The 16,783-nt window shown below is 36.0% G+C and overlaps 2 protein-coding genes across 2 annotated transcripts in view; one reads left to right on the forward strand and one right to left on the reverse strand.

Annotated features, from left to right (window-relative positions):
- The window catches only part of LOC121737817 (protein phosphatase PP2A 55 kDa regulatory subunit), a 57,934-nt gene that overhangs the window by 13,494 nt on the left and 27,657 nt on the right, over window positions 1–16,783 (forward strand). Inside the window, exon 2 of the mRNA XM_042129526.1 lies at window positions 13,427–13,584. Within this exon, the coding sequence (XP_041985460.1) occupies window positions 13,443–13,584 (142 nt within the window). The 5' untranslated portion in view covers window positions 13,427–13,442. The remainder of the gene's footprint in view (window positions 1–13,426; window positions 13,585–16,783) is intronic.
- On the reverse strand, window positions 874–16,712 carry LOC121737819. The gene is made up of 3 exons (XM_042129533.1): window positions 16,618–16,712; window positions 2,054–2,099; window positions 874–1,052 (listed from the first exon to the last, which is right to left on the reverse strand). Exons 1-3 carry the CDS (start codon window positions 16,636–16,638, stop codon window positions 892–894), a joined length of 228 nt encoding a protein of 75 aa, XP_041985467.1. The 5' UTR covers window positions 16,639–16,712; the 3' UTR covers window positions 874–891.

Consider the following 16,783-nt stretch of genomic DNA (forward strand, 5'->3'; position numbering starts at 1 on the left):
CAAGGAAGGTCTTCAGCGTATTATCACAAGACTAGCGAATGAATCCCATAAAGCAGGTTTGAGGATGAACGCTTCAGAAACAAAAACAATGACTATAGCTAATAACCCTCAAAATACAATAATTAAAGTGCACAAGACCTTGCTGACGAGAGAGGATAAGTACAAATACTTGGGTTCCTGGGTAACAGAAAGCTGGGAATCAGAGACTGAGATCCGTGCCCGTATAGAGATAGCGAGGTCAACATTCATGAAAATGAACAAAATACTCACAAGCCGCTCTCTCTCTGTTGAGTTACGAACCAGGGTGCTCAAGTGCTATGTTTGGCCGCAAGTCCTTTACGGTTGTGAAGCTTGGACTATGAAAGAAGACCTAAGAAAGAAATTGGAAGCATTTGAGATGTGGACTTACCGGCGAATACTGCGGATAAAATGGACGGACAACGTTACAAACGCAGAAGTACTCAAACGTATGCGTAAAAAGGTGGAACTTGTTCGTACCATCAAGCAAAGAAAAGTCGTGTATCTGGGCCATATCTTCAGGAACAAACAGTACAAGCTTCTTCAAACCATAATGATGGGGAAGATTGCCGGGAGACGCAAAATATCTTGGCTGAGGAATATCCGAGAATGGACAGGGATAAAGTCTGTTGAAGAACTTTTCAGACTCGCTTTGGACAAGGAAAAGTTTCGGAGCATGACTGCCAACCTTCAGTAATTGGAGAGGCACTGGAAGAAGAAGAAGACTCGTAAATCAAAATCGTATTAGTTTCGGGGTAAGGCTGCAGCCTGCAGACTGCAGTATACCGATATCCTCACGTATCGCATAATCATTTCCAATTTCGATCTAGCCTACAATAAATAAAAATACTAAAGTAACCCTAAATCAGTTTATTACACCAGCTGCTGGAACAGCCTCTTGCCCACACACTTATCCAACGCCTGCATCAGATCCACCACCTCCTGCTCGCAGGTTTCCGCGGTATACGACTTCGACGTGACCCTCTCCTCGCATTCCTGGAACGCCTCGTACATCTGCCGCACTTGGGTACTGTCTGAAATGCAAGGAAATGAGGGGGGAGGACCAAAAATGTTATTTTTACGCGACGCAAAATTTATCGTGCGGGAACCGTACATTTTTCGGGATAAAAAGTATCCTATGTCCTTTACTTCTCATTATATTATGATTAACAATTTTCTTAGAAAACTGACACGATCGAGAAGGTCCTTTGTAATGTAATTTTCTTCAATAAGGACATCCTAAATTAATAATTATTATTAATTTAAAAAACAATGACATTAAGATTCTCATCTCCGGTAATTTATAATTTGTATGCATTATTATGTTAATGTCTTCTCACTACGCGGCGAGTAATTTAATTGAATTGAGTCTCAAATTATATTTAAGTTTGGACATGGTGATCAATAAATAGGTTGATCAAAATGGCGTCATTTGGAAGAATTGCAATTTTTTTTACAATTTTTACACACGACTATTTAAATATTATAGTGGTCACCGAACGTGCAGAATTTTGGCCAATTACAACAACGACTATTTAAATATTATAGTGGTCACCGAACGTGCAGAATTTTGGCCAATTATCTACAACAACGTTTCTTTCTAAGATGAAGAAGAAATTAGGCGAAAGCCAATTTATCGATCCACTGTAACAATCTGCTGGTCTCATATGAGGGACTTTAATCTATTACTACATATAATGATTTCTTAGGTTTACGCGAGTATCACTCATTATATTACAAGGTTCAAACACTTAGGTACGGATTTTGTCGCGAAGCACTTTTATTAAACCGCTGTAAAGTAGCCGAAACGTCGGGATTAAAAAGTGTTCCGCGACAAAATCCGTAAGTGTTTGTACCTTGTAATATTACTACATAGATGACGCCCGCAACTCTGTTGCGCCAAAACTCGTCTCGTTGTAACAGACAGACTGGCAGACAGACGGACAGACAGATAGACACACTTTCGCATTTCTAATTAGAATGGAAGTATGGATAATGTAATATCTGTGACATTAACTGTCAATAACTTACGTACTTTCCAAACAGTCCACACGCAGCTGTGTCAGGGGATCGGCAGAGTCCTGAAACAATGTTGTTTAGATTAATTAATGTGTGTGGTTGAGATACAGGGTCGAAGTAAGGGTTAAAACTTGAGCTCCAAATTTAACTTTACATCGATTATTTACTAGCACTAATCTGGGCTACAGTTAAACCTGGGTGAAATATCTTGTCATGTCTTTATTGCGTAGAACCATGATGAAGATGTCATTCATGGTTAACAAACAACGCTCGTCCCGTTACTAAAATGGGGGTACAAGATGGCCATAGAAAGGGGCCATTTAAAAAAAGAACGATGTAATATTTCATACAGACTAGACGCCGCACTGGGCACAATTATGCAAGCAAGCTTAGACAGAAGTTTTATATTTTATATTTATCAGCTGAAAGCTCCTTTGGAGAACCCTAATGGCCACTTTACATTATTCCAATCCATAATCCAGCAGAGGATTGCTACTAGAATGCATTAAAGTACAATTCAGTGCATTCCCAGCACATTCCCAGTGCCCAATTTTCCAGTAGCAGTCCAGCGCTGGATTGGATCACTGGATTATAAGACTGTATTGTACTGTGTTTTATAAAATACATATTTTTTCTCAAACGCAAAGATTCAACGACGTATGTTGGTATGATTTCTTTCCCGCACTACTAATAACCACAGACCACAGTAAATATTTGTTTTAACGTGTGTGTGACATTTAGGTCACGGTGTTTACCTCGTTATGATTTGACTGGCCACAAATACTTATATAAAACTAACTGTTGCCCGCGACTTCGTCCGCGTCAACTTACGGCCGTTCCCAATATTTGATCTATCTCTGGTTTTGCCCTACTAGAAATAGGAATAACTCACATTAGACATTAGAGACATATATTTTATGTCAATTATGAGCTATTCCTATCTCTAGTAGGGCAAAACCAGAGGACGAATTCTGAAAAAGGCACTATTATAGAGTAAGAGTTATTTAATACATTTTAGTTCATATTATTATTGTTTTTACCTTGGAAGTCGGATTTAATTTTTTGTTAAAAATAATAATTGTGACACTGGTTGTCCATGTTAACAACTTACTAAGTATTACTTATCATTTATCATCTACTCATTTGCCTCGAAAACCAGCTCAGGGCATAACAGATGAACCTTATGCCCTAGAACTGCAGCTAAAAACATTGTCCTACATATTTTGTAAGCCCCGTGAAAACCGCATCGAACGAATGAAAAAACTTGAAAATAGAACGACGTATTGTATAGCTCTGAATTTAAATGTTTTCAAACGTGGAATTGGATTATTTTTTTTCATATTTTTGAAATGGACATAATATTGGTCATTGTTACTTAGCTATCTAGTTAAAAAAAGTTAAAAATATTTTATAAAATACGAACATAGGTACATACCTACTTAATAAAATGTAGCAACAAGCTTTTAGAGCCTGGTATTAAAAGATTAACTTTTTTTTCATTTTCTACTAGGAGTGGACGAAGGGTGCCCATCTTCCTTTTAGACTTACTGAGATATTTTTTTTCTTATTTTTTTATCTAACTGCGATAAGCGTATCATTTAATTACCCGATTGCGCCAGAATAATAAAAGCTCCAACAGTTTGTTCCATTTCTAAGGACCATAATCCAGACCCTAAGGCTGCGTTTCCACTGAAGCGGAGCGGAGCTTAGCGGTGCTCGAATTGACCAATCGTGCTATTCCAGCGGAATGACAGCGAAGATTTCGAGCATGGTGATTGGTCAATTCGGCACCGCTAAGCTCCGCTCCGCTTCAGTGGAAACGCAGCCTTAGGGCATAGGGCTTAGGGATTAGGGTTAGGTCCATAGGTCCTTAGTCATTAACTCATTACAGTACAGCAGGCTCACTAGGGAATAATGAGCCAAAGCCCAAAAGTATACATGTATTTTAGAATCTATCTTAGATAGATTGAACATGTCTCACCACTCACCAGTCATGTTGTAAACCCCCAGGGGTTCACGCGAGACTCGACGGGAGCCCACGTTGGGCCTGACAAAAATGGGGGTCTACAATCGTAAGCATAGTTCATGTTAATTAGGTTTGCAGTGAAGAACTAAAATGTTGGCTTGGTTTCTCTTATCAGGAAGAATCGGCAGACAGTAATATCATCCAAGTAATAAAATTTGAGCTCTGTACTCTACATACTTGTTGTGTATAATAAATTACTAGCTGTTTGACCGAGCTTTGCTCGGTATCCGATCCGATGAAAATGACATTTTCTAGAAATTATTCCTAGCTAGATCGATTTATCGCCCCCGAAAGCCCCTCTAAGTATACTAAATTTCATGAAAATCGTTGGAGCCGATTCCGAGATTCCAATTATATATATATATATATATATATATATATATATATATATATATATATATATATATATATATATATATATATATATATATATATATATATATTAAATCGCCGAAGACTTGTTGCGTCTTTTCAAAGTCGAAACCTATGGCGTCTACCATTTCCAATGACTTTTTAATTGTTATTCGTGCGAATATAGTTACATTGCTGTCATGTGAATTCTATTGTCGACGAGAAATTTTGTTTACGTACGAAAATTAAATATTCAATTTGAAATAATTCTCGCTGGTTTTTTGCGTCCGTTCGCGATGGAAATCATGTGACCCATTGTATATTTTTGTATTCGTTCCATGCATTTAATCGTTTTTCCTACATCCATTCAAATGTATGGATATATTGATACCGTATATTGTACTATATTAATTCCATACATTCTACTAATTAAATGACTCCTTACTATATTTGAGATTATATCGGTACCGTATATTATTTTTGTATGTACGCCATAAACTGTTGAGTTTGTTGCTTCCTCCTAACCTTATATGTTATATCGATACATACATAGGTATCTATATAATAGATCCCAATAAATTCATTGCGTGATGTGGTCTCTGTCTACCCCAATGAGGAGTGACGATATGTATGTATGAATAGAGAATCATCCCTCTTTATGAAGTCGATTAAAATGAATTACTTATTTCTATAACTTGGAGTACATAACAGACATTAAAAACAAGTTATCCCTATATTACATAGATTAATTAAATTTTAAATTATAATTAGGTAAGTCCGCTAGGCTAACTAAAAAATATTAAGGATAATTATGATAGATATGATGTGGGAAGCATTTTATTTATGTGAGCGTGTTTCTTCTGAACTTAAGTATGAACACAAAATAAAACAATTGTTTCGGTAGTAGGTATTTTTAAGTTTTATTGTTTAAAATCAAGTAGGTACAACAATAAACCCATGGTCATAATAATCAAAGTGTCGGACAAATCAAATACACCGAAATAGGAATATAAAAGTAATTTAAGAAATTAACAATTTTAAGAACGACCAGTTGAGAGGGGCGATTCCGCTAGAGACGACCCTCAACACGAATTTTTAAAGTATAGCATTTGTTACGTTTTTTTATTGAATTATAAATAAAAAGATGTATATTTACTAGCAAAAGAACTTTTATGAGTAAAAATTGTAATTTGAATGATTTAGAGCATTTTGAAGTGATATCATCTAACGGCGCGAGAAAAACTGCTTATGCCACACATGATCATTTTTACTCTAAATCACTATCTCGAAGTTAAATTTTAATACATAATATTGACTGTATAATATAAGTTTCTATTTCGTTGCAAATACTATAGTAATGCGTACAACAATTTTGAAATAGTTTTCAAACATTATTAAAGGAAAATTGCCATGGTTGCACCCGCGATAAAAAAGGCACAAAAGTTTAGTTTTCTCGCTAAAATATGTTGTTAATAATTTAAAACTTTGTGAAAGTAAGGAGAAATGTGAGGGAAATTAGAATTAATCATTGTAACAAACTATTTTATTATTTTTAATACAAAAACAGAACCTTTAAAGTGGTTGCGCCCGCGATCGAAGCAGTACAATTGGAAATGCAACAAATTATTTTTTGACTATTCTAGTGATTTTCGTCTTATTTTATATCATTTAGGTAAACAATAACGTTAGATTATATTTGTTATTATTACTTTACATGTAATTACAAGATTTATAAAAATTTGAATGGAGTCACATCGTGTTTTATATTTTTCTAAATATTTCATGTAATACTTAACAGATGTTTCAAAATCATGATTTATATTATTTTATTTTTAAATATTTTAGAAGAAATGCTACAAATGATAGGAAAAATAATTAATATTTAATATTGTTCTTTGAAAAAAATATTTTTACTTATAATTCGCCCATATTCTTTTAAATTATAAATATTAATTTTGAATTAACCGAAATACAGCACACCTGTGCTGTAGTTCGGTTTTATAACAATACATCGAAAAAGGTTTGCTTAAGTTACATTATTTAATTGTTTTTTTCGATAAATGACTGATAATTAAAAAATAAGAAAATTTTAAATAGTATTATTACAATTTACTAATAATATTATGTATTGCATATCAAAAATGTAGAAATTAGTGGCAGACTTATGAATAAATTCAATTTCTTTAGACTCGTTGCGCCCGCGATATTCTGATGTTGCACCCGCGATCGTGAAAATTGTTAATAATTCCTAGTACTAATTACTCAAATTAATTGTATCTAGTTAAATAATTTCTTTGTCTTATACACTTTTGAAATATGAGTTAATAAATTACTAAAAGTTCCACAATTAGCAGTATTCTCAAATGAACCCGTCCGAGTTCTTAATAGAGGACCAATTTAGTTGCACCCGCGATAGCACTTCAAACATGTTTTGTGGCTTTTCTTAGATTTAATTTTAGTTTTCATTTACAATTTATGATTGAACTAGTTAAAATGTATACCTTCAAAAGATAGTTTATTAATAAATGTGTTTTATTTTGTCAGTAGGATGCTTTAAGTGCGTCAAAATGTTGCACCCGCGATAATGGAATCGCCCAGAGGCTAATTTACTGTGACATTGACTATAATTAACTTGTGTATGTAAGCAATACTAGTTTTCAATTTTGGCTCTGCCCACGTGACAAGTTGATAAAATTTAACAAATTGAAATTCGTTATTAGCCGTTTAGGCGTTAAAAAAATAAAACAAAAATGCTTAGAAAAATATTAACCTGAAGAATCACATATCAGACATACCTATCAGTACAAAGTCTCAAAAAAGGCCCTTTAGGCGTCGAAAAGAAAAATAAAAACGCTTAAAAAATTATTAACGTACCTATCAAAAATAAGATAAATCAGTCCAAAATCTCAAAAAATTACACAACTACACAAAAATTACACAACAATACTTTGTTTGTAAATTTAAATTATGGTTATTATCTATAATAGTACCTATTATTTCTGTTTATTTGTTTTGTACAAAAAGAGGACGGTATTTGATTATAATACAAGTTCACAATAATAATAAATTTTTTCGTAAGTAGTAGCTTAACGCGCGCGCGTAAACAAACACGACGCGACGTTGCGTTCTGTGCTGTGATAGTCATAGTCAATCATGGTTGTCGTGATTGATGTAGATCGTTTCGATCGTTTTTTGTACCTTTTGTTTATTGTATCAAGTTTGATTAATTTTAAACATTGATTTGATTTGTTATCTAATTTTAATTGCCTGAAATGTAAAATCAGCGATATGCGATCAGTAGTTGGGAAAGGGTCCGGTGGCTTTAACACAGTTTAAACTGTAACCTAGCTAAGCTGCCGGTTGCGATCTTAACATTCTAATATAAAAAACCATTGAAAATAAAATAATTTGCATGTTGTAATTGTCTAGCTTAAGGTTTTTATGTTATCGAGCTGAATAAAAGTACATTATAATTATTATAAGTATGCCATCACAGTTACTATAAATCTTGTCAAGGGTGTCGATTTATAAATGAAGGAAGTCACCAAGTCAACATTTAAAAAAAATCTCAGAACACTGTACAGTGTACAGCCTAGCTCATGACCCGGTAACCACTTGACGTCGAGTTTCGATGCACTTGTTTGGGCTATTTCACTTCTCATTACCGTGGCTTTCTAATAGCGAAAGAATTATTTAAATTGGTTCAGTAGTCTCGTAACTCGTAAGTTAAATAGTAATAAGCAAACGATTAAATATTTCGTCTCTACAATATTAGTAAGTATAGATATTTAAAAATACATTAGTCCCAACCCAATTCGCAGTCTAAACTCAGTCACTGATGGGCTTTTGTTTAAAATATACAATAGGTAAGTACTTATCAAAGAAAATCATATACGTAGGTATGTAGTTAATACAATCGATCCAAAATACTTTTAGACAGGTAAGTATCTATATAAACAGTTCAACAACAAACAGGACACTCGACGTCAGGATAATGATCGTAAATTGCATATTTACAAATGCTGCACCAGAAAAATGAAGATTTGTAAAACGATTTTATGTTCTTTCGTTTCATAGGTAGAACAAAATGATTTATAATAATATTGATATTATTCTTGGTCGTTGCACCACAATTAAAACATTTTTTTTGTATTACAAAATGGGTCGACGGCCATTTTATTTGTCTTTAAAATAGTTTTTAAAATCACTTCTTTTAAAAAAACGATCTACATCAATCACGACAACCATGATTGACTATGACTATCACAGCACAGAACGCAACGTCGCGTCGTGTTTGTTTACGCGCGCGCGTTAACCTACTACTTACGAAAAAATTTATTATTATTGTGAACTTGTATTATAATCAAATACCGTCCTCTTTTTGTACAAAACAAATAAACAGAAATAATAGGTACTATTATAGATAATAACCAAAATTTAAATTTACAAACCAAGTATAAATTAAAACCTACTAGGTACTTACCTACTCATTATTTTTAATATACTTAATGGGATACTTACTTACTAATGAGAGTATCCTAGCACTTCTTTTTATTGTGCCTGTTATTTTACTTCCACTGGGTGAATCTACTCAAAATGTTATTTTAGGCCAAAAATTGTGTTTTTTAAAAAAACCCTTAAATATTGCTCTGAATGTTTCTGGTGTTAAAAGACACCGAAATAGAATTACCATTCTGTAAGAGTCACGAAAAAAATTTAAATAATTTAAGAGATATTTAATATTAAGTAAAAACTGTTGTTCATGACAATGACAAAATTTGTGGAAAATGACGTGTTTACTTAGAATAATGACAATTTGTTGAGAATAATGATTATTTAAAAAATCTTATCCATATTCGTGCTGATTATATTATTATTATAAACGCCTCCGTTGTCCAGTGGTCCAGAGCGTGACTCTTGACTCAGAGGTTTGATTCCCGCGTTGGAAACATATTTTTAATTGTTATTTCCAAGTTTAGTAAGGACGTAGGATATTGCAAGCTGATCACCTGATTGTCTGACACTCAGAACAGGAAAATAAGGTCTGACAAGTAAGATGATCCATGCGTCGGATCACGGATGGGCATGTAAAAGTCGGTCCTGCGCATCTCTCGCCAGTCGTGTCGGTCGTCCGTCCCACTGGGTTATGAGAGTTAAAAGGAATAGAGAGTGCTCATGTGTACTGCGCACACACTTGGGCACTATAAAATTACTCCTGCGTAACTGGCCTGGTTTCAATGAAACCAGCCACCGTCACCGAAACCGGTGTGGGGGTTATTATTATTATAAGTAAAAAATAGGATTTTCAATAAAACTTGTATGTTAGTAAAAGTGTTGATTTATTATAAAAATGTATTTCCTAAAATATAGCTAATACCAAAATCTGCCTTTAAAAAAATATATTCTACCTTTTCGAGTCACCTGCAATAAAAAATGTGCACCTGTTAAATAATAATAATTCTGATACCTATTTATTATTTCTCAAATAATATTTTATTATCAAACGTTCCGCGCGGCTTCGCTCGCGTAAATTAGATATTTCACAGACAAATTAGGGCACAAAAAATAGCCTACGATCCTTCACGTGGTCAATTTCTTAATTCTTATCAGTTATCTGTACCAAATAACAGAAAAATTGCTCCAGTAGCTCGTGAGATAAGCCCCTTCAAATAATTTCCCCCGTTTTTTCCTCTATTTCTTAGCTTCTATTAGTCTTAGCGTAAAAAAATATAGCATATGAACTTCCTCGATAAATGGGCTATCTAACACTGAAAGAATCTTTCAAATCGGACCAGTAGTTCCTGAGATTAGTGTGTTCAAATAAGCCCTCTTTCAAATAATTTCCCCCGGTTTTTTCCACATTTTCCTCTATTTCTTCGCCCCTATTATTCTTGGCGTGATAAAATATTCCTTATAGCCTTCCTCGATAAACGGGCTATCTAACACTGAAATAATTTTTCAAATCGGACTAGTAGTTCCTGAGATTAACGCGTTCAAACAAACAAACAACCTCTCCTGCTTTATAATATTGAAGTGTAGATAACATTTTTACTACTTTTCTTACTATTCTACTACTATTTTTCGAAAATGTGTCAAATAACTACCTAATTGTAATATCGACATTGCATCGATTCGATATATTTGTCCCTGTTTTCCTGAAATACAGTTACAGATTTGATCATTATTCTGAATGATCGTCATTATGTTTTTAGGGCTATTCAGGAAAAAGACGTTCAGGAAAATGAGGAATTCACTAAATTCGTTTATAATTAAGTAGTGATATAAAGAAAACTAAGAAAATTATTAAGAACTTAGAAATGTTGCGGGCCTTTATAACTTGGTATAAAAAAAAGTAGTGAAAAACAGACAAATGTTGGCACACATCGAGAAATGTAAATGACGTCTTATTTGGAATTTTTTTTAGAACGTATTTCAAAGACTCATCTGCATAAAACGAAGACCTCTATCGACACCAAAGCACTGCGATCAAATAAAGTGAGCCAGCAGATTTTATCGCAAAATAGGTTTCAACCCGTCACGTTGAGTATATCGGCAAGGCATTCAAAACAAACAATGCGCAGGACAATGACGCGAATTTTATGAACATTTTAAAAATATAATTTTTAGTTATTTAATGTAAGTTGATGTGTTATTTGTTGGTATCGGATAGTTTATTAGTTCTTTATCTTCAAATTAACATTAAATTTTTAATCCTTTCTAGCTCATTTTTTTTATAAATAATAAATTGTAAGCGGCAGTAACAAAACGACACGCAAAAATTTCATAATTTGGTACTTTTTTTTATAATAACTTTTGAAATATTAACTCTACTTTCAAATAGTCTTAGCAGCATTTTCGTAAGTTAATTAGACATTGAAATGTGTAATGTTACATCAAATTTACGAAGGCGTTTTGAACCCAACTACGAAGACATGAATTTAGTCTCTCTCAAATATTCGCCCCACTACACAATATTTATACCACAAGCGTCATTACGTCCGCGCTGGCCGGCAAAAAATATAAACAAAAACATTGCCCTTGCATGTCGCGAGCGAACTCCGCCCCCTCGCCTCTGTCACCCCCGCGTCTCCTCTGGGACGATGTAGTTTTGTGGGACGTAATTAAATCACACATTAGAATTGATAAAAACTTTTATTATATACAGGAATCCACACTATCGGCGTGTTATACGTAAACAAAGTATCGAATATACGCCACTGATATACGGCGCACAGTAGCGACCTCCAAAATTCGCGCGCCAAATAGCGGAACTAAGAAATACGCCGAAAAGCATTCCGGTGACAAAACAACGTCCATGCCAATATTTCACCCAGCCATTGTACTAACCTTAACACTACTTCTGGCTGAATTTGAGAGATGGTCAATCTTGCGTCCGTATACAGGATGCAACAAGTCAGTCGGACGCAATATCATCGGTAAAAACCGCCATGTAGGACGTAATATCAACTCCGGGGTGGAAATATATATATATATATATATATATATATATATATATATATATATATATATATATATATATATATATATATATATATATATATATATATATATATATATATATATATATATATATATATATATATATATATACAAGAATTGCTCGTTTAAATATATAAGATGTAATAATGTGTTGTTACATGTAATTTATTTGTATGTACTATGTGTGTACATAATTATATACGTGTGTTTTGCTCGGCTGCCAAAAAATTCTCACGAAAATAACTTTTTAATTACTTGCAATTTAAGTTCAAGAACTGGGTGACTACTACTGAATTACAGTTTACAGATATAGATTTTGGACTGTGCAACATCGTCAAACGCTATCTAGCCAAGCCATTCTCAGAATGTGCTTCCGGAACCCTGGGCCTTCGTAAAGGCCTTGTAGGTGCTCAGCGTGCGATGCATAAATTGTTTTAAGAAAATATGTCATAAATCATAATATAAGACACCAGCATGGGGACAACTCATTCCAAGACAAAACATTTTCTTTTTGGGGGTCCGTCTGAAATGTCATTTGAAAGGATTCCGCCACCAAAACTGCTTGAAAACGGTGTAAAGAGTAGTTTAAAAATAAAATTATTAAAATACTTTTGTAACTATTTATTAGATTTTTTGCCTTTTTACAAATGAGCAACAGCTTTTCGGTTTCGAAATGAAATGGCGCAGCTTTTTTCTATTTTTGGTTAATTTTGGAACAAGCAATTTGGTTTTCTGAGAGAAACATACGATCAAGTCTAGTTTTAAAAATGTTGTTTGTTAAAACACGTACTATATCCATGATCTGACCTTGACTGACGTATCAACTCGTGTTTAGACACACCTATAACTGGCCAAGAGCCAAAGTTTTATCCGCAAGATGCTGACTATTTAATGTACTACTTAACTCTTGAGAGATCATTATGGTTGTAAATATACCTATAGCTTTTCTCTCAGGGGAAATCTTTAAAAGATCATTCTAACTAAGACCTCAAGGATGAGAGTCAGGAAATGCTAGTTGCAAAACTAATATTTCGAAACTTATGGAATAAGATAAAATGCAGTCCACTATAGTCATTGAAAAATTAAAGTAAGTACACAATATTTTACAGACATCCCGGGTTTACTTAAAAGGCTTATCCCACACACGCGAATACAAGTAATATAGTTTAACCTTGAATACCAATTACTAAACAGGCCATTAGTCCAAACAACTAAGCCTTCTTCAAAATACTTTTAGGGCTCTGCAGACCACAATAAGCATTTTTACTCGCTGATTTTCTACAATCCCTGTGGGAGTTGAGACTGTATTGTCCGAAAACCGATGAAAGGGTTAAAATTGAGAGCATTGAATATACAACTCTATGCCAAATAAAAAGGCTGAATATCTAACAACGATAATGGTTTTCAAGATGATCATTTGATTTTTAACTTAAGCAATCGTTTTATTCCAAAGTTCTATTTTCAATGCTCTGAACTTTTCCAAGATGCATCATCAAAACCTATTCTTTCCAGCCACCTGGCATGTCGCATGGCTGGCTTGTCTACCACGACCATGGTGGCGTCGCCGCTGGCTGCGCCGCCGCCCAAGAGCAAGAGGAGCATCTTTGCGGAGGCGCGTCAGAACAGCCTGCAGAAACTCAGCGTCATATTCGACCATGGGAGTAAGACTAGTGAGTATTCTATGATACCACATAGCAAACTAATAGCGTTCTCGGCATCTAGAACTGCACCGGGCAGGGCAGGCCGAATGGATACGAAAAAAGCCGAAGTTTAAATTACTACACAAACTACGTAACTAAGTCTAAGTGCTTCGTGGATCACCGGTTTTGTTCGTACGTCAATTACACGGTTAGGGCCAACCCACACGTACCACAACCACACCACATCGCAACGACAAAATGTCGTCGAGAAGTGGTTACGTGTGTCGCTGCAGCTTTTTGTAGTTGCGTTGTGGTATCGACAAACGTGGTTGCGTTGTCGCCAGTGGTTTCGATGTGGTTCGTCGTATGCAGTTCGACTCTGGCTTTTATAGCGTAAACAAGCGTAAACACGTGTTGACCAAAGTCATGGAATTCGAAGAGGAAACCCATTTTTTTTTGGTTCGAAAGTTTCGCCCCACTGAAGAAATGTTGTTGCATCGACGCAACGTTGTGGTTGCGATGTGGTCGGCCACTAGTTCGCTTGTGGTTGCGATGTGGTCGGTATCACACAAGTGGTCGACAACGACTGCAAAATGTGGTACGTGTTTATGGTCCAGTTCATTTACAATACGAAATATACTTACACCCGACCACGTGGTGTGGTTGTTGTATGTGTGGATTGGTACTTGGCCCTTACGCGACCATTCTCTCGTCAGTCTACTATATTATATAATTTTAATCTATGCTCGTCAGTCTGGACCAGACTGATGGACTGAACTGATGTGTGATGTCAGACCGTGTAACCCTAGTCTAGGACTGATCGGACTCGACGTCCTTACACAGTACACACACAGAATGCACCAAATCAAACGTTCGGCCAGGGCAGCCTATTTGACAGCCAACCAATCACAGAGCCTGAACCGTGTCTTGAGACCGAGATGCATCTTGAGTTCTGACTATTTATACCGGCCTTAGAGTCTGGTCCTTCGTAAGCCGTAGGATCCTGTGTTGGAAGTACCGTATTTTGTTTTTTTTTATGAAATTTCATTAAAAAAAAACAAAAATACGTAACTGATAAGTGATAATCACTTATCACTCAATCAGACCAAGAAAACCCTTTTGCAAAACATTTTTTCATACCAGGGGGTCACATTAAAAGGTTGAAAAACACTGGCATAAAGTTGAGGTTCTAGGAGAGGAAAAACCAAAAAAACAAATCTCAAGTCTCAAGTCTAAACGGACTATAGAATTAGAATTAGGATGTATAGTCTGTCAAGAAAGTGAAGAAATTAAAAAGTGGCAGCATCGTAGTGTCATCTCTTTTTTATTAGATTGATTTGAAAGGGATGACACTACGATGTTGCCACTATTTAATTTCTTTAATATATATAGTTATTAGCTACTTAAATACTATCTAAAATATACAGATATATTATATATACAAACTTTAAATATAAAACTATAAAAAGAAAAACTTGCCCAAGTCGTCCCCATCTGGCAGAGTGCCCAGCAAGCTGACAGCATTGCCACGTTGGATGGCAATTGCTATCCGCTGTGCCAGGTAGCTCCCAGCTCTGGGGTCTCGGGTGGCTTCAACAAGCTTCTTAGATATTCCTCTAAAAAGCTTATGTGCCCCCGGACCCCATGCGCCTAGAGTTTCCACCCCAAACGGTTCAAATATAAGATCTCCGCTGAGGTTCTCATATTTGCGCCGCTTGAGGTTCTCTGCTTGGTTTGCGGCTGCGCCCGCACAGCTCGAGGTGCTCCGAATATGGGACGAGGCGAGTGTGTCGACACAAGTAGCGTCCCACACAAGGGCCCGACCCACATTCCAGGGCACCAGGGTCATTCCATCGGGTCTCTTGCCATCGTCGCGCGCCAAACCGGAGGGCTCCAGTATCGCTGGAACGCCGGCAGTGACAAGAGCCCGACGAATGAGGTCATTCAGGTTGTGATGCCGTGAAAAGCGTCCGGCACTTCGCGAGCAGCACAACCCGTGGTGACCATAGCTGTCAACGCGCGCGCCGCAAACACACTGATGGGGGACGACATGGGGGACACCAAGACGCAGGGCAGTGGCAAGACGGAATGTATTACGGTCCAGCAATGTTCCTGTGTTTTTAGATGGCAGTGCCTGCAGCCAAGCTCCCGACTCCCACCTCTCCACGGCCAAAAGTCGAGCCCGTTCTACGGCGCTGGTAGACGTGTTAAACAGTTTATTACGCACCAGTTCGCAGATGGGCTCGTCCCAGAGCCTTTGGGAAGATGTGTTCTTGGGAACCTCGCTGCCGGCACTAGCAATGTCCCAGGCATCCTTGGCCTCGTCCGCAAAGGGAATGACGAATAGGCAAGATGAGGGCTCTAAAATTTTGGCTATTACTGCGCGATTTGCGTGGACCGAGGACAAGAACGCCGGTAAAGCTGTGTCCGATGTTTTTCGTATTCCCAGGCCACCGAACCTTACTGGTAGTGTAGCTTGGGTCCAGGAACGTTCATCAAATTTTATGTTTAAAATTGTGGAAAGCGTATGCTTTAGGGTGTCATCTAAGCTATGGAGAAGTTCTGGGAACTTCCAGAGTTGACAACACCGCAAAGCATACGTAAATTTTGGAACGAATAAACAATATCGAATCAGAGTAAATGCCATGTGACTGTTAATTTGGAGAAGACGATCTAAACTTTCACTAAAATTCCGTGTTTTTTCATTTATACATATAGTCCGGAAAAGAATCGGCTAGAACAGGTGAACCCAAGAGAAAAAGTGCACTCTTCTCAATCACTGATAATTCTGGGGCGACGGCCTTGAAACTGGATATTATCTCATCTCTATCCCCACAATCATCAGGGACAAAAAGTTCACACTTCCTCAGGTTCAAATCTAGGCCTATAATTTTGAATTCGCGAATCAGAGTCTGAAAATCCGAAAGAACTGTAGATGCGTCGCTGGCAAGGGTCCCGTCATTAAATAAACTACATCATTATATTACAATTGAACTTTGAAAACATGCGTCGATTTAATTTCTTCACTTTCTTGACAGGCTATAGAAAATAATTGTTTTTTACCTCATCAAATATTCCGCTCATGTCTTTTTTAAATCCTCTCGAAAAGGTCGGTAAGCAAATGAACTCGATAAAATATTTATTTTGCAATTTCCTCGCAACAACCTCGCAATCAAAATTTTAAATAGACATATTATAAGTTTGACGTAAAAATTAAAATAAGTAACGT

This window comes from Aricia agestis, chromosome 21 (genome assembly GCF_905147365.1).
Source record: "Aricia agestis chromosome 21, ilAriAges1.1, whole genome shotgun sequence".
Classification (NCBI taxonomy): domain Eukaryota; kingdom Metazoa; phylum Arthropoda; class Insecta; order Lepidoptera; family Lycaenidae; genus Aricia; species Aricia agestis.